The 22317-nt window shown below is 50.9% G+C and overlaps 1 protein-coding gene across 3 annotated transcripts in view; it reads left to right on the plus strand.

The window, feature by feature from the left end:
* The window catches only part of PTGIS (prostaglandin I2 synthase), a 41723-nt gene extending 20206 nt beyond the window's left edge, over window positions 1–21517 (plus strand). For all 3 annotated transcript variants that reach the window (XM_059132868.1, XM_059132870.1, XM_059132869.1), the window contains 5 exons: window positions 4960–5141; window positions 13097–13265; window positions 14202–14383; window positions 15618–15769; window positions 18121–21517. In XM_059132868.1, coding sequence (XP_058988851.1) covers window positions 4960–5141; window positions 13097–13265; window positions 14202–14383; window positions 15618–15769; window positions 18121–18265 — 830 coding nt within the window. In that variant the 3' untranslated portion in view covers window positions 18266–21517. The remainder of the gene's footprint in view (window positions 1–4959; window positions 5142–13096; window positions 13266–14201; window positions 14384–15617; window positions 15770–18120) is intronic.
* The last annotated feature ends 800 nt before the right edge of the window (window positions 21518–22317 follow it).

Raw genomic sequence — 22317 nt, forward strand, 5'->3', positions numbered from 1 at the left:
CCTATATATAGTCCCTGTTCCTCAGCGATCTCATCTGTAAAATGGGAAAAACAATAGGATCTTCCAACAGGCTGACTGTTAGGAATAGCTGAGGTAATAAGAAAAAAGCACTTTTCTGTTGAGGACTTTCTATAAGCCAGATACTAGGTTACACGTGGTATCAATAAGTGCTCTCAACAGCTTGTGACCCCATTTCCTTTATGTATTTTTTATTTTTTTTTTTTTATTTTTAAAGATTTTATTTATTTATTTGACAGAGAGAAATCACAAGTAGATAGAGAAGTAGGCAGAGAGAGAGAGGGGGAAGCAGGCTCCCTGCTGAGCAGAGAGCCCGATGCGGGACTCGATCCCAGGACCCTGAGATCATGACCTGAGCCGAAGGCAGCGGCTTAACCCACTGAGCCACCCAGGCGCCCATCCTTTATGTATTTTTTAAAAATCAAAATTAATATTAGATTGTTTAAATTAAGAAAGAAACATTCTTGGGGCACCTGGGTGGCTCGGTCAGTTCAGAATCTGATTTTAGCTCAGGTCCTGGGATGGAGCTCTGTGTCAGGCTCCTTACTCGGTGGGGAGTCTGCTTCTCCCTCCCTGCCCACCCCGCTCATGCTCTTTTTCAAATAAATAAATAAAATCTTTAAAAAAAGAAAGAAAGAAATATTATTAGGGTTAACAATTCAAAGATGTCGACAGTTAAGAGTAACAATACTCTTCCAAGCCTAGCTTCTTGTGGAAACCAGTGTTAACGTGCTGGTATATACCCCCTCACACTGTTTTATAGGAATACTGCATTTTACGACAGAGACAAATATACATGTCTATAGAGTTTCACTGTGTATTTTAGAAAAGGATTATATCTATGGTCTGCAATTTAATTTTTTTAACCTAATACTGTAGCTGTGAATTCTTCCCTGTCAACACAAACCTCTTCTAGTGGTGTTAGCCAATGCAATTAGATAAGAGAAACAATTACTGCTATAAGAATGGGTAGAGAAGAGGTCCACTGTCCCTGTTTGCAGCAGATGTCATGCTATGCTGGGAAAACCCCAGGAAATCCACGATAAAAATAAATCAGAAATGACTCTAACAAAGTAGAAGGATATAAAATTACATGCGGAAGAATTGAGACATCTTTGCAGCTCTTGCTTGCCAGCATTTAGACAACCATCCCCCTCCAGTGGGTATTTATAATTGTTTCCTTGTATGTGTGTGTGTGGCTATTACAGTATTTCATTGTACTTGTATCTTCTCTACCATCTGGTGATTTTATTCCTCTCTGACAGTTTCCTGGAAGTGGGTTTGCCACGTCAAAGGGCAGACACATTAAAATTCTTGTTAGCTGCTGCCACATCATGTCCAAAACCATGGAGCAATTCATACTCCTGCCTAAAGGGAGGGAGTCTGGTCATTCCCCACCAGATGTTATCAGTCTTCCTATTTGTTTGCCAATCTGATGGGCAGAGGCAGGTAACTTGTTTTAATTTGCATTTCAACAAGCAGTTATCAGCCTTTACAACCTTGCCAATCTGTTGGGCCAAAAAAAGGGCCTCTGGCTTTATGGACATTTCCCTGACCACGGTGATGAAACAGATGTTTGCTTCTCCGCTCTGAGTTACCTCTTCGCATCCTTTTAGAGACAACTCCTTGTGTCCTTGAATCCTGCCATCAAGGTTAGAAGGTTGGCATTATTATACTCATTTTGCAAGTAGGGAAACTGAGGCTCAGAGAGGTGAAGTCCTTGGTCAGGGACACGGAGCTGGGAGATGGCAGAACCAGCAAAATGAAAAGTTGGTCTGATTGCAAAATCCTGTGTGTAAAGCACCTGACAAGGCACCCGAAACATCCCAGCCCCCGTTGTTTCTCCAGGAAAGAATGGTTTCTCTCCATTGCCCATTCCTCCATACAAGGGATCCTGGGGACTCTGGGTGATTCAGGGAGCAGCCCTGCTCTCAGTATAGGAGGGCTGCATTTCCCAATATGGGCAGCAGGTGGCAGTGTCGGGGAAGGTTTCTCATCTTGGGGCTGGAGGCTGGAGAACGCTGCCCCCAGACCTTGCTGGGCTTGTGAAGAGTGCGGCCTCTTTGGAAGAGTGATTTGGCAGAATCTATCAAAACAGAAAGGCCCATTCCTTTGATCCAGAACTTCCACTACTAGGAATTATCCTACAGCACGTCTTACACATGCCTAGAAACATACAAAGATATTCCTTGCCCCGTTGCTCATAATAGCAAATGCTGCAAATAGCCTAAAGTTTCCCCGGTAGGAACCGATGAAATAAATGATGCGTGCACATGAAGGAGAGCTGCACCTGGAAAGCAGAACGGGATATGCTGTGATAGGATGAAATCTCACGAGAAAGGGGCAGGAAAATGTGGGTATATTGTGAGGGTTTTTGTTTGTTTCCTGTTTTGTTGCGCTATGATTGACATACAACATTGTACAAGTTTAAGGCCTACAGCATCCTCCCTTGACTTACTTGTATTGTGAAATGAGCACCAAAATAAGTTCCCCGAACCACCCAGAGTGGAAGTCTGGTGCTTCTCATACAAGAGGGAATTGGGGACAGTTGCACAGAACCCCAAGCTAAATATTCTGGGACATTCAATTTACCAGATTATTTGGGAAGGGACTGTTTTCTTTGAATATTGCTTTGGAGGGGAAAGGCGTTCTTATTTTAGAGAATCAGAGTCTAATGCAAAAATCTAATATATCTCAAAGGGAAAACACAAGACTTTAAAGATACATCCCTCTCTCAGAGCCCCTACCAGTACCAAGTGTGTTCTGTGTTTTTATATCCTCCTGATAATCCCATGAGCTAGGTTGCTTCCATTTTACAGATGGGAAAACTGAGCCTCAGAGATCCAAATTATTTGCATGAGATCATCTTTCTAGGAAGGAACAGCGCTAGGATTTCTACCTGGGTCTCCCTGGCTGTGAACTCTGTGTTGTTTATTTCACAAGCTACTAGTTCCTAATTATAGAAACAATATGTGAATATATTTTCCATGGACTAATAATTTGCTAATATTCATTAGTTTATTTAATAATATAGCTATTGTTTACTAGGCCTATGCCTGGCATCGCTCTCTGTGCTTTATAGGTTAATACATTCAATTCCTGCATAACCCTTTGCATGGGAACTAAGCTATCCCAGTTTACTTGAGTTGAGAGGTGGGGTGGATTTTTGTTATTGTTGAATCGTAGGAGTTCTTTATATATTTTGGATACTATACCCTTATCAGATCCATGATCTACAAATATTCTCCCTCCCTCTACTGATTGTGTTTTCATACTGCATTGCTTTCTAAAGTCATCCTTAAAAGCTGTGTTGACAGTGATATTCAAGGTTTGTAGTGTACGTGTCAGACCTCAAAGAATGCCAGTCATTTCCAAATCTGTGTTATATTTCTCTGCTTTCTTTAGCTTTTTCATCACTGAGCATCAACTAGGATCACTTAACACTTCCTATACCCTCCATTCACCTGCTGAAACCCTCTGCGTGCCTGGGTCCCACCCCCTGAGGTTCTGGCAAGATTGTTCTGTGGTGGGACCTGGGCATCCAGAGATTTCAAAGCTCTGGGGTGATTCTCCAGGGCCCCCAACGTTACGAAACACAGAGAGATAATGTAGTTGGTGAACAGTTGGGCTCATTGCTTTAAATTGAGAAGTATATCACCTGAAAGGTGAGAAGTGTATCACTTATAAGGTGTATCTCCTGAAAGGGTCTAGAGGTTCAAGAACAGCCTATGGGGCAGAGTATTTGAAAATGTAACTAAGATGCTTTAAATATGTGCATAGTTTAATATAAGTTGAGCCTACATTTTCCACCCTTTCAAATACCCTGTAACATGCAACCCAGTTTAGAACCATTGGGTAGATGGGTCTTCCTGAGACACTGCTTTGTGGTTCCAAACAGCTGTGAGAAATTCCTAGGGCCTGGGAATCCTGTAATAATCCAAAGCAACATCCTCTTTTCCAAAGGGTGATTTCGGAAGAACCCAGTCTTTCATTTGCATACACACGTGTAAATACAGCATCGTCTTGTAGCGTTAACACAGCATATGCGTAATAAGCACCCGGCTTCACACCTTTGGCAGTCTGCCCTTGTGGACCCATCTGGATCTGTACATGGTTTCCACCACCACCATGGCCCTCCAGAGCGTGACCCACCCGTGTTTGTTTCATGGTCACTGTCAACTGGCGATCCGCAGGCCAAAGCTGACCTTCCGAGATGCTTTTGTGGCCTGCGGCGTGATGCACAGTTCTTGCTCAGACAGTAACCTGAAAAAATGGGGAGATTCCATATGAACATCTGGAGTTTTATCATCTTCTGAAAACTTAGGCTCCCTGGCCATGCGGGGCCGGGTTTCTCCGTCAGGCCGGTGAGGCCGGGAAGAGGCGCCCCGCCTCTCCTGTTCCCCACGGCCCCTTCTTGGCCCTCCTCTCTCGTTTATGTGTCTTCCCGGCCTTCCCTGGAGGTAGTTGAGTGTGAGACCCCAAACCCGTCTGTCCCCACCTGATGGCACTTAGATTATCCCAGTGTCTCCTGAGTGCCGCCATGCTGAGTCTGCTCATAGGGTCCCCCCATGAGCACAGGCTGGCGTTGCTCTGGGGTTGGAGCCTGGGAAGGGAGAATGCTGCCTGTGTTCCGTGTTCCTTCCCCTGCGGCGTAAGAAGCACCATTCACCTAAGGCATACTGATGGGGCGCCGACTGCGGGCCGGGTGCTAGAGACACAGAGACGAGTGGTACCGACCAAGCCCTTCACTCCTGCCCACCGGGGCCGGAGAGACAGGGAATAACAGCTCAGCATTTCAAGGCCTTCCCTGGCGCCTCTTTCCGCATCCCCGAGAAGTGACACCCAGCAGACCCTTGGCCTCATGGGATATCGGGCTGGGTGGCCCTGGGCTGGGCTGGAGGGAGATCCGTAACCTCCAGCCTGTGTGCTCTGGCCCCGTAGGGGACAAGGACCACGCGTGCCGAGTCAAAGGTCGCCTGTGGAAGCTGCTGTCCCCAGCCAGGCTGGCCACACGGGCCCAGCGGAGCAGCTGGCTGGAGAGTTACCTGCAGCTCCTGGAGGAGACCGGCGCGTCCGAGGACATGCAGGCCCGGGCCATGGTGCTACAGCTCTGGGCCACGCAGGTGGGTGTGGGCGTGCGAGCGGGGCCGCGCAGGTGTGGCTGTGTCTGTGAGCATCTGTGTGTGCTATCAGGCACACGTGTGCATGTGTGTACAAGTGTGCATTTGTGAACGTTTGTCCACGTGAGTGTGGGCGTGGGTGTGTGACCACAGACCCAGCCATCAGTTCCCTGACTTTCCAGACTGCCAGACCGTTAGCACCAACAGGATGGGTCATTCAGTGTTCAGTTTTGGTTTTAGTTTGGTCAAACTGGGAGAAAAGCTGTGCGACGAGTTTAATAAACACTTACATACACTTCACCTTGATTTCCCCATTTTGAACATTATCGCGTGTGTTCTCTCTCTTCCCCTCTCGTCTCCTTCTCCCCATCCCCCCCCCCCCCTGGTCCTACTGTGATTATTTTACTGAACCATTTGCAAATAAGTTGCAGACATCATGGCTCTTACCCCTCATTACTTGAGCACACATTCCTGGGAGCAAGAATTTTTCCTTCCAGAACCCAGTACAATGATCACATTCAGGACAATTAACCCAGATTCGGGGTCGTTAGTTAATAGTCGGTCCCTCTTCCAGTTTTGCTAGTTGTGCCAGTAATGTCCTTCATGGCTCATCTTGGTCCTATGGCCAGTGCGGGATCACAGGGTACATTTAGTCATTCTGTCTTTTGAGTTTTCTTCAGTATGGAACAGTTCCTGTGCCTTTCATTGTTTTTCATAACCTTGACATTTTTGGAGTATGCAGAACAGTCATTTTGAAGAATTATGTAAAATTTCCTTTGAGTACTTCCCATAGGCCTCAAAGACCTGCTTCTGTTGCTTATGTTTTTGCTGGCTGTGGGGGTGGGGCAGACAGTCAAGGAAACGCATATATAGGGTGATTTTAGATGTGGATATGCGGGGTGTAAATGGAGTCATGACTAGAGATCCTGCGGTCTCCTGTAGCCAAGGGGGTGGGTGAGGACTCTCTGAATGAGGAGATGTCTGGCTAGTAAGAAAGAGCTAAAGTTGGGAGCTTGGGAGGGAGGTGGGAGTAGAGCTCTCCCGGGGGCGGGGGGGACCACAAGTGCAAAGGCCCTGAGGTTGTCTCATACCCAGTGTTTGAGCAACAGCAAGGAGTTGAGTGTGGCTGAAGCAGAGCAGGAAGGGGTTGTGCTGGGAGTGAGGGAGGAGATCATGGAGGGCGTATGGGTCCCACTAAGTAAGGACTTGGAATATTTCTCTGGGTGAGATTGGGAGTCCGGGGAGTGTTCTAAGCAGAGGAGGGACAGGATCTGAGAGCAAAGGCAAAAGCAGGGACACCAATAAGGAGACAATGGTGGTAAGACTAGGGGGTGGCCATGGAGGTGATGAGGATTCTGGAAACAGAAGACAGCGCCAACGGATGTGGTAAAGGACCAGATACTGGGGAGAGAGTGGGGATCAGGATGCTGCCTCTCGAGGCCTGGCTCCTGCCCTCTCCTGGACCCCAGAGTCCCGCTCTTTCTCTCGGCCCCTCCTCACAGGGACAGCTGCACAGACTGATGTTTCCGGGTAATTCCCTTCCCATCGACTTGCAGCTTATTTTTAGTTTTCTTTCAGAGCCATTAACTGTCCTTGCAGGCAAAGGCTGGCGAGGGGCAAGGGCTGGGTTTAATCAGCAGTTGGGGCCCCATTAGTGCTTAATAACATATTGATGGGCAGAGACTTGGAGTTCCAAAGTGCCCCCGGCATCCCTTGCCGAATGACCTCTGTCAGCAGAACTGGACACTGGCTTGGGGGCTTGAGTGGCAGAAAGTCTGGGGAAGAGCCTTTGATGGGGCCAGGAGAACTGAGCAGGACTTGGGGACAGGACATACTCTGACTCGGAGCCATTGGCAGCGTGCAGAATCCAAGCAGGTGGGAAGACACTTCAAGAGCCTGAGTCTTGACAAGAGGGCCAAGATGCTGAGTAGCCCAGCGGTTTCAGGCACAGGCTCTGTGAGCACCCTGCCTGGATTCGAATCCTGACTTTGCCACTCCCTGGCAAACCAGTCACTTAAAGTTGGTGCCTCAATTTATTCAACTGTAAAACAAAAACGGCAGTCCCTTCCTCAAGGTTCTGTGGTGAGGAGGAGAGGAAGGAATGATGCAAAGCCTGGAACTGTGCTTGGAGATAGCTAGAGCTCAGGAGACACATTCAACAGATACTTAGTGAGGGCCCGCTATGTGCCAGTGGGAAAATTCTAGAAGCTGGGCATAGAGCAGTGAGCAGACACCAGAGATCCCTGCTCTTATGGAGCCGATATTCTGGGGGGGGAGAACAACTGATAAACAAGTAAGCATATTAAAATACAGTCAAGTTCTGCAGAGAAACGATAAAGCAGGGGAGGGACTAGCAGAGGGGAGTGAAGGGAGGCTGCTTTATATAGGGTGGGCAAGGAAGGCCTCACCAGGAAGATGACATCTGAGCAGAAACTCAAAGGGAGGGAGCTGAGGGAGCCATATAGATACATAGGATGAGGGTATCTGAGCTGGGGACACAGCGAGTGCAAAGGCCCTGAGGCAGGGATGAAGATGATGAAAGAGATAGCAGGTGCCAGACCAGGCAGGGCCCTGCTTTAACTCTAAGAAAGGAATTCTTAGAGGGCTTGGAAGAGGAGCAACATGGCCTGCCATCTGCTTTGGGGAGATCATTCTGGCTACATTCCTAAGAATTGGCTGTAGTGGAGAAGGGGAAGCAGAGAGACTAGAGATAAGGCCACTGCAGTATCCAGACAAGAGACGATGATGCTGGACCAGGGTAGGCCCAGAGGACGAGTACATGCATTCTGGACTCCCTTCCAGGTGGAGCCAAGAGGATTTGCTGTTGGACGGGACATTGAGAGGGGGCATCAGTGAGGTCTGATTAACAGGTAGGATGAAGATGCTGTGAACAGATGAGCAAGATTGGAAAGGGGCAAGTCTGGGGGTAGAAAATTCAGAAGATTGATTTTGGGTGTGCTGAGCTTGAAACGGAGAACTGAGCGGGCAGTAGGGAGGTATACCTCGAGTGAAGAAGAATCTGGAGTTCAGGGTTAAGGTCCAGGAGGGAGATGTGCATTTGGGAGTTGGCAGTGTAGGGGTGACTGGAGACAGTGGGGGCTTGGGTGGATGGAGGCCAGGCCCGGGGCCTCTCCAGCTGTGGGGGTCAGGAAGATGGGGGGGGAGCGCACACAGGAGGCCGAGGAGGAGAGGCCAGGGGTCTGGGAGGGGAGCCAGGAGGGAGGCCACCCAGAGACCAGGTGCAGAAAGAGGCAGAACGGTATAACTAAGATTCCTGGTGTCTGATCGGAGTGAAGTCAGGAGGAATAATAGAGGGGTCAGGGAAGCTTCCAGCATCCAGGGCCTTAAAGGGCCACCCGCTGGGCTGAGATCCAAGGTCCAGGACAGGGAAGGGCTGGCTCTAAGGGGACCGGGTGGGCAGAGAGAGGAGTTCATGAAGGTCTGCCCACCAGGCCCACGGCAGTCTGGGCTCCCCTCTCAGCTCTGAGCCTTTGGGCAACAGGCAACCCTAAAAAAATATTTCTTAATCATAAAAAATGAAGAGAAATCGTCTATGATCTCCCATCCTTCAGCTCTGCCTTCTTCTGCGGCAGCTCCAACCCCAGATGGGCTTCCGAGCTGTGGCAACAAAGGTCCCCGTGGCTCCTGGCTGTTGGGCAGCCCCTGCGGAGGAGGGCCTCTCCTTCCCTGGGATTCCTGCAGAAATCCCAAGTGTGGTGCTCACTGGCCCAGCCGTGGTCACACGTCCTCTCTGAGGGCATCGCTCCCAGTGGCCCAGCCCAGGTCCCATGGCCACAGCTGAGGTCTAGGGAGGTGGGTCAGCCTCAGATGACCAAAGTGAAGTAGAGGTAGTTCTTTGAAGGAAAGTGGGGCTGTTACCCACAGGCAAGGGGGGAATGCCGGGCAGGCAGGGCTGCAGGTGTCCCCACTGGGACTGACTGATGAGGTGGCCACAAAGTGGCACTCGGGAGTCTCTGGGAGCTGCGCTCCGCACACTTTGAGCGCCCCCTGGAGGCCAGCTACCGCCATTCACAGAAAAAGTAGAGCCCAGGACAGGTGCTCCTGGGTGAATGGACTTTGGCTGCAGGGGTAAGGGATGAGACCAGATGGACATGTCCTCTTGGGGAAACTGAGGCAAGGCCCTATAGGAGACTCAGCTTCCAGGATAGTGAATTCAAGATCTCTTGTAGCAGTGTGACCACACGCACCCATGCACATTCACACGTCTGTGCAGTGGGCAGAAGGCAGCCTTTGCCGCCTCCCTAACTTGCCACAGCTTCTTCCTGAAAGCAGAGATCACTGAGCAGCCTCCTGTGCCCCACCTACTTCGTAATCAATCAGCGGGGGCCCCCACCAGACTGTCTGGGCGAGATAAAATGGCCTTTGCACTGAGTTAACCCAAGGCTGAATTATTTATCACCTACCCTCCCCTGGCTATTTAAGTGATGGACAGCAAGTGACCTTGCCTGTGTCTGCTGGACCTGAGTTCCCCCTTGCTCTCGAACAGAGTGGGGGAGGGTGCATTTGGGAGTTGGCAGTGTAGGGGTGACTGGAGACAGTGGGGGCTTGAGCCCCTAGTCTGTGCCCGGTGTGTGGAAGTTGCTTGTATCTGGTCTTAGGCCCCTTGTGGACACCCCAGGAGTGAGCATGTTATCCCCTTTTTACCGAGAGGGAGGGTTTTTTGTTTTGTTTTTAAGATTTATTTATTCAGGGGCGCCTGGGTGGCTCAGTGGGTTAAGCCACTGCCTTCAGCTCAGGTCATGATCACAGGGTCCTGGGATCGAGTCCCGCATCGGGCTCTCTGCTCAGCAGGGAGCCTGCTTCCTCCTCTCTCTCTGCCTGCCTCTCTGCCTACTTGTGATCTCTGTCTTTCAAATAAATAAATAAAATCTTTAAAAAAAAAAAAGATTTATTTATTCATTTATTTTAGAGAGAGATGAGAGGGGAGGTACAGAGAGAGAGAGAGAGGTTTTTTAAAGATTTTATTTATTTATTTGACAGACAGAGATCACAAATAGGCAGAGAGGCAGGCAGAGAGAGAGGGGGAAGCAGGCTCCCCGCTAAGCAGAGAGCCTGATGCAGGGCTCGATCCCAGGACCCTGCAATCCTGACCTGAGCTGAAGGCAAAGGCTTAACCCACTGAGCCACCCAGCACCCTGGGAGACAGTCTTAAGCAGACACTGAGTGAAGAGCTCGACGTGGGACTCGATCTAATGACCCTGGGGTCATGACCTGAGCCAAAATCAAGAGTTGGATGCTTAGCCAACTGCACCACCCAGGCGCCCCTCAAGGAGGTTCTGAGACCCAGAGAGGGAAGAGACTCACCCAGAATCACAGAAAGGGGGGAGTTGGGATTTGAACCCAGCTCTGGCTGGTCCAGCCCAGAGTTCTGCCAGCCCACCTCCCGGGCTGCTGTGGGACATAGACATTTATTTAACAGATGCCATTGAGTCCCCTACTACGTGCTGGGCCACAAGCAGAGACTAGGGAGTGCGTAGTTTTCCCGTCCATGGAAAAGGGTGGAAATGGTCCCTGCTTGAAGGGAGGACTGAGTGAGGAAACGTGGTACCTCCTTGTTATGGAATTCACAGCTAAAGAAGAAAAGCAGAGTTTGTGTCCCCATTGTCGATGCTCTGGCGCTCTTGTTTGCTACCTTGCTCTGAATGTTTTCTTCTGTGATGGAGATCACCCAGTTTAAAATCCACATTTTTTTTTAAGATTTTTATTTATTTATTTGACAGGTAGAGATCACAAGTAGGTGGAGAGGCAGGCAGAGACAGAGAGGAGGAAGCAGGCTCCCCGCTGAGCAGAGAGCCCAATGGGGGGCTCGATCCCAGGACTCTGGGATCATAACCCGAGCAAAGGCAGAGAGGCAGGCAGAGAGAGAGGGGGAAGCAGGCTCCCCGCTAAGCAGAGAGCCCACTTTTAACCCACTGAACCCACTTTTAACCCAGCTTTAACCCACTGAGTCACCCAGGTTCCCCTAAAATCCACATTTTTTTTTTAAGATTTTATTTATTTATTTGACAGAAAGAGATCACAAGTAGGCAGAGAGAGGAGGAAGCAGGCTCCCCACTGAGCAGAGAGCCCGATGCGGGACTCAATCCCAGGACCCTGAGATCATGACCTGAGCTGAAGGCAGCGGCTTAACCCACTGAGCCACCCAGGCGCCCCAAATCCACATTTTTAATGTTACTTAATATGGCCTCATGGGCCTTCCTCCCGGTCATTGCAGATCACTATAAAAACACTCATTTTTATTTTGCTTAAAAGTACCGTATCCAGGGGCACCTGGGCGACTCAGGTAGTGAAGTGTCATCCGGCTCTTGATTCCAGCTCAGGTCATGATCTCAGGATCGTGAGACTGAGCGCCATGGCGGTTCCGTGCTCAGCGGGGAGTCTGCTTGAGATTCTCTCTGGCCCTCTGCCCCTCCCTCCTCTCTTTCTCTAAAAATAAATAATTTTTTTTTTTTTTTTTGGTTTAAAAAAGTACTGCATCCATTCAAAAAAAATCAAACAGTTTAAAAAGACAGATGCGGTGGAAATCAGTACCTGCCCCCCATCCTTCCCGCTTCTGTCCCAGAGGCTCCTTGAAGAGCTGGTCTATGAAGAGCTGTTCTTCATATGATCCCTCATGAAACGTACCCACAAGTGGGAGCACGGGGAAGCCGCCGTCCCCATCACGCTTCCGTGCGCCTCAGCTACGGTCCCATCCGTACACACACCGATGCAAAGCCAGCTGCCCTTTAACGACGTCCTGTATCAGCATCGGGAGGACCGATCATCCTCTATCTCATCCATCTATGGATAGACATCGAGATCGCTTCCACTCTTTTGTTGTTACGTCAGCACTGTGATCAGTATCCTCGTGCAAATGTCCTTTTGTCTGCGTGCGATTATGCGTGTAATAGAGCCACCGGGGAAACATGGTGTGTAATGACTGTTAACGTTATCGAGATGGGATGGTGGACAAACTCGTCCCCCCACAACCGAGGTGAACTGCTGTTCCACCCATGCCTGGAGCTCGTTTCAGGGAACCCCACACACATCGTAGCCACAAGCTAAATACCTGAATATTAAAACATTCAGCTAAGGCTGAAGTCTTGGAGCAAGAAATTTTATCCATTTTCCTGATTATTAAACTATTGGGAATTTTTATGTTCAAGAAATGACGGGCTCTCGCGGTCCCCTTGATGGCGGCTTCCTTGCTTCATACGCAACACTCAGATATTTGAAAGTAGATGTCCGGATGTCACGTCACTTGGCTGTTGTGTACCAGCCAGTCACAAAAACCCAGTGGCGTACACCACTGAGCACTTACTTAGCTCCGGTGTCTGTGGGTCGGCTGGGAGTCAGCTGCTCTCCACTAGGCTCAGCTGGACTGCCAGCGCTGCCCCGTGAGTCCCGCGTCCTCCGTGCGGGACCAGCAAGCCAGCCGGGCAGGTGGAAACACACAAGGTTTCTCAAGACCTAGACTTCCTGTGGTGCTGTCAGTTCTGCTTCATTCTTTTGGCCAAAGCGAGTCACTGATTCATGGTGACTGGGAGGAAGTGCCAAGTCCCCTGCGAGGGGCGTGCATACAGGGAAGGGCAGAGTATTGTGGCTGAGGATGCCGTTATCCTCAGATGTTAACCACAATCTTCGGGGATACGCCTGGTTCCTACTTCTGACACTGCTTCACCGATTAGCTATGAAGATTACCTGTGTGAGCTCAGATCAATGAGTTTGCTCAAGGTCAAGGATGCCAGGAATAGCCCTGAGGTCGACATTGGGCTACACCAAAGCCCCAGAGCATATTTGGGCCATGGCCTGAGCCAAAGATAAACATGAGTCATGCCTAGATGTTTGGCAGGCGTGGGAACCTCCATGCCTTGGCCTGGGCTGTGTTTGTGGCACAGACCAGTCAGCTCTCACTCCACGCTGGTGTTGGGGGTGTAATGGGCTCCTTCTCATTGCAGGGGAATATGGGTCCTGCTGCCTTCTGGCTTCTGCTCTTCCTCCTCAAGAATTCCGAGGCCCTGGCGGCTGTTCGTGGAGAGCTCGAGCAGCTCCTCTCCAGAGCAGAGCAGCCCATTTCGCAGATGACTACCCTCCCCCAGAAGGTTTTGGACAGCATGCCTGTGCTTGGTGAGAGAAGCAAACCCTCCAAATTAGCCCCAAAGACTCGGTCATTGTGGGCATGCTAAGCCCTTCCCAGCACGGACTCCCACTGTCCGGAGTCCACTGGCGTCCTCTGACCTAGGGTCCCCCTAGACCTCCTATCTTCTTACACCTGGCATCTCTGTGCTCCTCTCTCAGCTGCCCGGGACTCGTGGACCCAGTCAGTCTGTAGTTGCTATTGGCCGAAAACCTCACTTAAACTGGCTGAAGCAGAGGAAGGACTTTTTTTGAGGGCGTTAACTAGAAAGTTCAGAAGATAGCTAGCTTCAGGCACAGGTGGATCCAGGCGCTTTAACAGAGCTCAGTACTCCCTCTTAGCCCTGCTCTGCCAGGTTGGCTCCAGTCTCGGGCCTGCAGAGGGTGGGAGGGTACACTTCTCTGCAACAATGGTACCCAAAGTCCCAAGAATTTGTCTTTGAATTATATGTCCACCTGAACCAAGTCCAACCCAATTTTTTAAAAATTTGGGTTGCTTGGATTGGCCAATTACACACAGCCCTTGGAATTGGGAATAAAGTCAATAGCCCAACCTCTGAGACCTGGAGAGGGCATGGTCCCCAGAAGAAAACCAGGGAACTATGTCCAGATGGGGACTGTAAGCTGGGCAGACAGAAACAACCAATATCGATGGCCTTGCTCTCCCCTAGTCTGCTCTGGTATCTCCCTGGCTCCCCTGGTCCCTCACAGATTCTCCTAGAGTCAGACCCAAACCCTCACATCCCTCTGAAGACCACAGTAATCATATCTCATAACTTGGCCTTTTGTGGCCTCACTGTGTGATGGTGGGCAAGTTACACACCCTCTCTGAGCCTGCCCACCTTCCTCTGTAAAATGAGGGCCAAGGGTGGCATGTGAGTGTGTGAGGGGACAGCTGCTGACCCTTCCTGGTACTTGCCTGTGCAGATAGTGTGCTGAGTGAGAGCCTCAGGCTCACCGCCGCGCCCTTCATCACCCGGGAGGTTGTGGTGGACCTGGCCCTGCCCATGGCAGATGGGCGGGAATTCAGCCTGCGACGTGGAGACCGCCTCCTCCTCTTTCCCTTCCTGAGCCCCCAGAAAGACCCGGAAATCTACACAGACCCAGAGGTAAATTACATACTCGAGACCGCGGGGGGGAAATCAGTGGCTTTGGGACCAGTCAGATCTGAGTGGCAGCCCACTTCTGCTCTTTGCTGTGTGACCATGCCCAGATTACGTCACCTCTCTGTGTCTCTGTTTTCTCATCTGTGAAATGGACCTCATAATAGCACCTGCCTCACAGGGTTGTCAGGACGATTAAATGAGAACATGTAAGAAAGGCCTTCCCAGTACCTGGCACACGTAGAGTGCTCTGTAAGCGCTAGCTGAGCAATTTTCCTTTGTTTGGAACGTTATAGTGTCCGCTTCTCAACACTTTTCTCTCTCCCTGGACTTTGAGATGGGTCAAATTTTCATAATTTCTAACAGATTTGGGTGCTTACTGTGTGCCAGGCCCTGTGCTGTGTCTCCGTCCACCAACTCACCCTCCCATCCCCCACCCACCTATTCAGGCATCCACTCACCCATCTGTCCATCTGTCCACCCCCCCGCCCATCCATCAACTGGCCCGTCCGTCTCTCTGTCCACTGATCCCTTTCCTCCACCCTCCTTTCATTCACGACCTCCTCCGTGCCAAGTCCTGTGCTCAGATACAATCTCCCCTCACCATTCTACAATGTCACCAAAGGAAATTGCCATCCTCTTTTTTAAAAATAAATTTTTAAAATAACCTCTGTGCCCCTACACGAGGCTTGAACTCGTGACCCTGAGATCAAGAGCTGCCTGCTCCCCTGACAGAGCCCGCCTGGCGCCTCTAAAAATCATTTTAATCTTTAAATTTTAAACTGCCTAAGCCATATATGCTTATGAAGTAGAAATATACAGGCACATATGTTTAACAGTAAAAATTTTCCTTTATTCGTTTTACTTTCCAGTTCCGCAGAGTTCCCTAACAACGGTTTGGAGTGCAGCCTTTAAGTTATTTTTATGTCTTTGCAGACATACACACACACACACTCACGCACATAGGAACAGATAGGTGTGTGGACAGGATCACACAACACGCGCTCTTCCGAAACTTCAGCAACTGGTCTAAAAATTTCTGTGCGCACACACAGACCAAGCTCAGCCTCCTAAACGGCTACCGTAATTACTTTAACCAGTCCACTATCGATTGACCTTTACCATGTTTTCAGTCTACTCCTCTTATAAACAACACTTTGAGGAACATCCTGACACAGTTTTCTTCAGGGACACATGCTGTGGGGGCGGAGTCAGAAAATGGACCTCCTTCCTCTTCCAGGTATTTAAATATAACCGATTCCTGAGCTCTGATGGGTCAGAGAAGAAAGACTTTTACAAGGACGGGAAGCGGCTGAAAAATTACAGCATGCCGTGGGGAGCTGGGCACAACCAGTGCCTAGGGAAGGCTTACGCCATTAACAGCATCAAACAGTGAGTGTGGGGGCGGGGAGGGGGAGCGGGCCTGATGGGGGAGGTTCCTGCCCCAGCTCACTGGCCCACGCCCTCCTCTTTTGAGATCGTGGCTTCTCAGCCAGGAAAATGGGCAGAGGCTCCAGAGGGCCTGTGAGCCATCTCCTGCCCACAGATCTGTTTATTTGTGTGCTCGAAATGCCTGCTAACCTTGAAGAATCAGAAGATCTCACATAAAAAGCCAGATTTCTGGTCTCTTTTGAAATAATCAGATCTGGCAGTGAGCTCTTCCCTCCGAACGTGGTGTCCGAATACTAAACACGGGACGTTCTGTGCAGCTGACCGCTGCCGTCTGTCTGCAGCTGCCCTGCACGTTCAGACCCCCTCGGCAGAAACTGGCCAAACGGCATTGTTCCCTCTTGGTTATTTTAATGCCTGTGGACCCGAGTGCCTTATAAATTCTCTTCCCTGGATCCCAAGAGCCTTGGCCCCTAGGCCACAAACAGATCAGGCCAGGGTTAGGACATCTGCCCTGTCTTGTGCCGCCCCCTGTGTGGCCGTAAGCTGGGTAACCTGATGTGTCTGGGTCCTCAACTGTCCAGCTGGGGCTACTGATCATACTATACCCCAGGGGTGTCAGAACAAAGGAATTGGGTCTTGCGAAGTACTTAACCCACTGCCTGGCTCCTTGTAGGTATCTAATAAGGACTAGTTATTACTGTAATTACCAATATGCCGGCATTGTGCCAAGGGAATGGGCACGTTACATTAACCTATTGGTCTCCGTTTTCTCAGCAGTGAAATGGAGCTCCTAGTATAGCCCGTTCTGCCATGATGCTGCAGGTTACATCCCTAAAATTCATGGCCATGTGAAACCACACAATAAAATCCACAAGCATTTGTGGGGGAAATGAGGCTGGGACCCGACAGACAAAAAAACCTCCTAAGTGCCATGTGCAAGTTAAGAACCCAGAGGGGAGTTTCAGGGCTGAGAAATACGTAAGTGCTGCCATAAGTTTGACCTTGAAAACCACCGGAAGCTTGGTGGAAGCGGGTGGTGGGCGGGTTGCAGCTGTGCCGTGAAGCGTGCATGGAGGGTCCCCTGAAATCCGACACCCAGTGTCAGTGGGGGGCACACCAGCCGCCCCAGGAGCCGAGCTCTCTGAGGGAGTTCAGGTGTGTGCGTGCGTGGGTACGCGGATGCCCGCTCAGTGGGTCCAGCTGGGTGTGGCTTTGCATTGTCCACCGTGCTTCTCGCACACGAAACACATGAGCAAATAGGAAATTTGCCTGAAGCCTCCTTGGGGCCCCAGTACATCCATCACGTGAAACAGACCCACGTGTTCAAAAGTGTTGTAACAGAACTGACTGCAGGTCCTAGTTCATAAAGTTTTTGGACAGATAAAAAGAGACCTGGGATGCTAAATGCTTAGCCCAGCGCCTGGCACCTAGCATTTCAACAAATCAGTCAATTTGTTATTTGCTCTCCCCTCACTGTCGTGCAACACTGCTCAGTAGGGGTTCGTCCAATACTGACTCCGGAGGTCAGATCACCTGCATCTGTGACGGTGCCCCTGGGTGAGGGGAGGTGCCGGGATCCCCATCCAGCTGCGGGTACAGAACTCCCCACCCTGTCTAAACTCACTCTCCAGCATCCTATAGCTTCAGAGCTGGGACAGATCCATCCCACCTCTTTAACTTCCTTTGACCAGGTGGGGAAACTGAGGCCCAGAGTGGGAAGGAAACTTGATGAGGGTCAAGAGGCAGAGCCACGTTTGCCTAGCTCTGCTGTCGAGAGCGTGGACTTCGCTCTACCGTCAGAGCAGACAGTAAGGGTTCCAGGAGCTGGGTGGGGCTCCGGGGGTGAGGAGGACTCTGGTCTGCAGGAGTCCAAAAGGGTCACTTAGTCGGGAGGACTCATCGGGTGATGCTGCTATAACAAACGACCCCCAGACCCCTGTGGCCTGCGACAAGGGGTTTAGTTCCCGCTCACTAAGTGGATTATGGGTGTGAGAGCCCCTGCCCTCCACACAGATTCAGGGACCAAGCTCTCTCCATCTCCCTACTCCACCGCCCCAACTCAAGGTACATGAAGCCATCAGGCAGAGAGCACACCAGGAGTCTTGTGCTCACCACACTGTCTTTGGTGTGGAGTCAACCCTTGTCACTTCTGCTCCCAGCCCCGGGGGCAGAACTGGTGGGTAGGCCTCCTAGCCACAGGGTCAGGTGGACGGAGAGGGGCTCGTGCACTCCAGCTGGGCAGGAACCACGTGGCCTCAGACTCAGGAGGAAACCATTGGCTTCCTGCCCTATTCCAGAGATGCCCCCCTCGTCTCCCAATCCTGCACACCTTCAACACCATCTCTCTGCAGATTCGTGTTCCTCGTGCTGGTGCACTTTGACCTGGAGCTGATCAACCCCGACGTGGAGATCCCTGAATTTGATCTCAGCAGGTACGGCTTCGGGCTGATGCAGCCGGAACACGACGTGCCTGTCCGCTACCGCATTCGGCCGTGAGCTCCAGGAGCAGACGGGGCTCCGCACATATGCCTCCACCCAGCCTGCCCCCCATCACCCAACTTCCTGTGTCTACGTTCGCCCTGGGTGCAGGAGCTTTGACCACCCAACGGGGCCAGCACTTTCCTGATTTTTCCCTAGAAGGCTGTGTCCGGGGAGGGGAATGAAGGCATGCTGAGAGGAGGGGGTTGGAAAAGGACACCAAAAGCTCTATGAATTGTCTGCAGCTATGACTGAGTTCCACATGAGGCTCTGCTCCCAGCTCACCTTGCGCCCCCCCCCCCCCGCCATTGTAGGATAGCCACAGAAGCTGGGGCAGGCAGGGCAGAAGCGGAAGTTCTGCCGTGTCCCAGCTCCCCGATAGGGCCAAGTCCTTGACAGTGCTGTGGTCCAGGCCTTAGCCAGTCAAAGCAGATCCTGACTTTAAAAGGGCCCATCAGGGCCTTACGGTGTATCTATTGAAATAAGCTGTGTCCCCAAATTCTTATTAAACTAGCCAACACCAGAGGAGTCCCTTAGAATATGCCTTCCCTAGGCGCCCCACTCACTAGACACATCCCTCATCTCCAATCACAGTGACGCTTGAGAAAAGTCAGGAAGGTTTTCCCAAAGGTCAAGGTACAGATCATGAGCCCCCTGCAAAGGCCGGGCTCTGAGGAGTAGAGTTCTCTGTTCTAGACATAAAGCCTCCAGATGGGAGAGCTTTCCCAGGGTCGAGACTCAAGTAAGGAATAAGGAAAACTGTCCCAACAGGGTGGTCCTGATGGAAGGAACCAGCCAGGGCTCCTGGGAATGGTTAAGCAAAAAAAAAAAAAAAAAAAAAAAAAAAAAAGAGGTGTTGGTTTTCTACGTTCTAGCTTGGGAGCTCCAGGCGCGGCGTATGGTCCATTGGCAGATCTGTTTTATCTGGCCTACGCTTATGAAAAAAATACATGAGTTGTTACCATGTCATCTGGGGGGAGAGTTCATTTAAAATGCCCAGCTTCTCTTGAAAACTTGGAAGAGCGGGCTGCGCTGGCCCCATATTCCCAAGGGCAGCTGTTAGCCGGGCTGCGCAACAGCCCACACCCTTACCCAGGCCATGGGCATTCTGGCTCACGAGGGTTTCCACGTGGTGGAAATTTTTTTCTGCTTCATTCACAGTCTCTCGTGGCCCTTGAAGGCATTCCTGTTTGAGAGCCCTGTTCTGATTCTTAGAAGTGATATTGGAGGAGGTGGTAGGAATCCACTCCTTGGTCCTCAGGCCAGTGACCCTCCCTATCCTGGCTGCGCCACCCTTTGAGCAGACAGATTAAGGATGAAAACTTGCCTTTGCCTCCGCTTTAGAGAAAAACAGGTCAAAGAGAAAAACTGCCTGGAAACATTTATTCTGATGTTAAATATTATAATGAACGTTAGGTCCTGTTTACAGAGGACTCTCTATAGGCCCGTGACAGGCACAGTAGATGCAGTATTTCTCCTTCTTGCAGCATCTCTGTGAAGAGAGGACGATTAGACCTTCTTGAGAGACGAGGAAATGGGCTCAGAGAAGTGATGTGACTTGGTAGGATTTGGCAGAATTATTGTCCCAGCAGCATGCGGTAGATGGGCAGCTCTGCGTTCCTTGGGCTCAAGGCGGGTGGTGGAGGGCCAGTTCCGATTCGCACCGGAGAGCTGACAGAGCCAGAGGCACCCCTGGCTGGCAGCGTCTCCCGAGACACAGACATGCATATGCACGCGTAGCTCGGCCCCTGTAGCTCTAGCTGGAGGGAGGAGAGGACGGGAGATCTCAGAACGGTCCAGGGGCCAGTCTCTGCTCGGAGCCGCGCCAGGGCTTGGGGGCTTCCCTGGCCCTCAGCCTCCAGGCACCTCCAGGATTCCCAGACAGACGCTGTGATTGGCAGGAGGCAGGATATCCCCAGGGAAACCCATCTTCACGCCTGGGTGACCCCCACTGCCGCCTGCTTCTTAACTCTGCAGGAAATCAGGGTTGGCAGCCTTCCGTGGGAGGACAGAGCCGGTTTCCATGGCAACCGTAGCTGCCGCCTCCTGGCTTGGAAGGGAAGGAAAAGGCTGGCAGAAATAGATGCAGGAAGGTCTCTTGGTGCGGGGCTGTACCCTGGTGCGCTGGGGGAAAGCCCTTATGACTGCCCCCACCGCCAAGTCCCGGCTGCCCTATCACGGGGACTAGGTTCTCACCCACATTCCCAAAAAGGCCAATTCCTTTTAAAGGTGGTGCCTCCTTGGAGCCACAGACATTAGGAAGAGATGGTTCTCCCACCAGGCGGCCCCAGCTGGTACCAGAGATACTGAAGCAGAGCTTGGGAGCCGATGCTTTAAGCCCTGCCTTGTTTTAATCCTTTTTCCTTTTTTCTTCCCTCCACCCACCCTTCTTTTCAAGAAAAAAAAACATCAATATAAGATATAGAGTAAAGAGGGGAGGATGCATGTGTTAGCTCCTTGCTGCAGGATAGTTAGGAAGGTACCGGGACATCATTGTATTTCTTCAGACTTCGCTTTAGAACCACAAAGGTGCAGGAGGCAAGTCAGAAGTGCTCTTAGGCAGACCCGATGAAGCGTTTCCTTCCCATTGGCATTATTATTTTGTCTGTGTTCTATTTCGTATTGTTGTTTACCAGATAGTTTCCTTTAAAACAGACTCATTGTTTCAACTTTAAATTTGCTTAAAAGGGGGGACTTTCTTCCACCGCAGCCAGTAAAGGACAACATGTATCACTCGCTGCCAAAAATAGAAAGTGGCTGTGAAAAATACATTTGCGGGGGCGGGAGGGGAGGAGGCGGTGGGGAACGGTGGAAGGGCCTCTGGGCCCCTGTCGCCGAGGCTCAGAGCCTGAACCCTGGCTCTTCTCCGTTGTAAAATGAGACAAGCAAGCGTTGCCGGGCGTGTTACAGCGAGGTGGGCACCACCCCGGACCTTCTCCCTGACCATCCCTGGCTGGAAGAGGAGGAAGCGAGCTCCGCCCCTTCTCCGGCAGCCGGCTGGCCCCGCCCACAGCGAGCTGGGAACGGCCCACCTGCCCACCTGCCCATTCTCGGGATGGAGAAACAGGCTCCGGGAGTTCAAGTGTCTTGCCAAAGTCCTTGATCTTGGTGTGTGTGGTGTGTGAGTGTGTGCGCGCGCGCGTGCAGTGTTTTGGGGTGGAGGTAGCAGTCATGATTATGCCTTGCTGTTTTAATAAAGAATTCTATTTTCATATAATCTCGATGAACGGAAAAGTGCTGAGATGTATTAAACCATCCTTGTTTATGGAACTGCCTCTGAGTGTGATTCAGGTTGACAGTCGGCCATGTCCGCGACGTCAAGGCTGGTTTCTGGGAAGGGAGCACAGAGGACCCACGGTATGCCTGCTTTGGGATAGGGCCTTTCGAATCCAGTGGCAGGGCAAGCGTTCCTCTGTATATTATGACCCATTTTTAAAAGATAGAGAAACTGGGGTGCCTGGGTGGCTCAGTGGGTTGAGCCTCTGCTGTCGGCTCAGGTCATGACCCCAAGGTCCTGGGATCGAGCCCCACATCGGGCCCTCTGCTCAGCAGGGAGCCTGCTTCCTCCTGCCTGTATACTTGTGATCTGTTAAATAAATAAAATCTTTAAAAAAAAAAAAAAAGATAGAGAAACTGATGGTCAGAGAGGCGACCTGGCTTGCCCAAGATCACGTGGCTAGTTAGTAGCCACAAGAGTTGAGGGCAGCCCTCTCTGCCTCCTGAGACTGTGTTCGGGATCTTTCTATCAACAATCCTCCTGTAGGCAAGAGAGGGCCCAGATGCCCATAGAGGACCTTGGGATAGGCTCACAACCCAAAGTAAGACAAACAAAAAAATCGTCTGAAAAATTCACTGGATGTTCTCTGTCCTTCACAATAACATATGTATTTGGGGTTTTGTTTTGTTTAAAGATTTTATTTGTTTGAAAGAGTGCATGAGCAGAGGGAGGGGCTGAGGGAGAAGCAGACTCCCCGCTGAGAAGGCAGCTTGGGGGACCATGTGACCCGTGGCCTGCTTGGGGTAGGGCTCTGTCCCAGAACTCTGGGATCATGACCTGAGCCGAAGGCAGA

The sequence above is a fragment of the Mustela lutreola genome, chromosome 9 (assembly GCF_030435805.1).
Source record: "Mustela lutreola isolate mMusLut2 chromosome 9, mMusLut2.pri, whole genome shotgun sequence".
NCBI lineage: Eukaryota > Metazoa > Chordata > Mammalia > Carnivora > Mustelidae > Mustela > Mustela lutreola.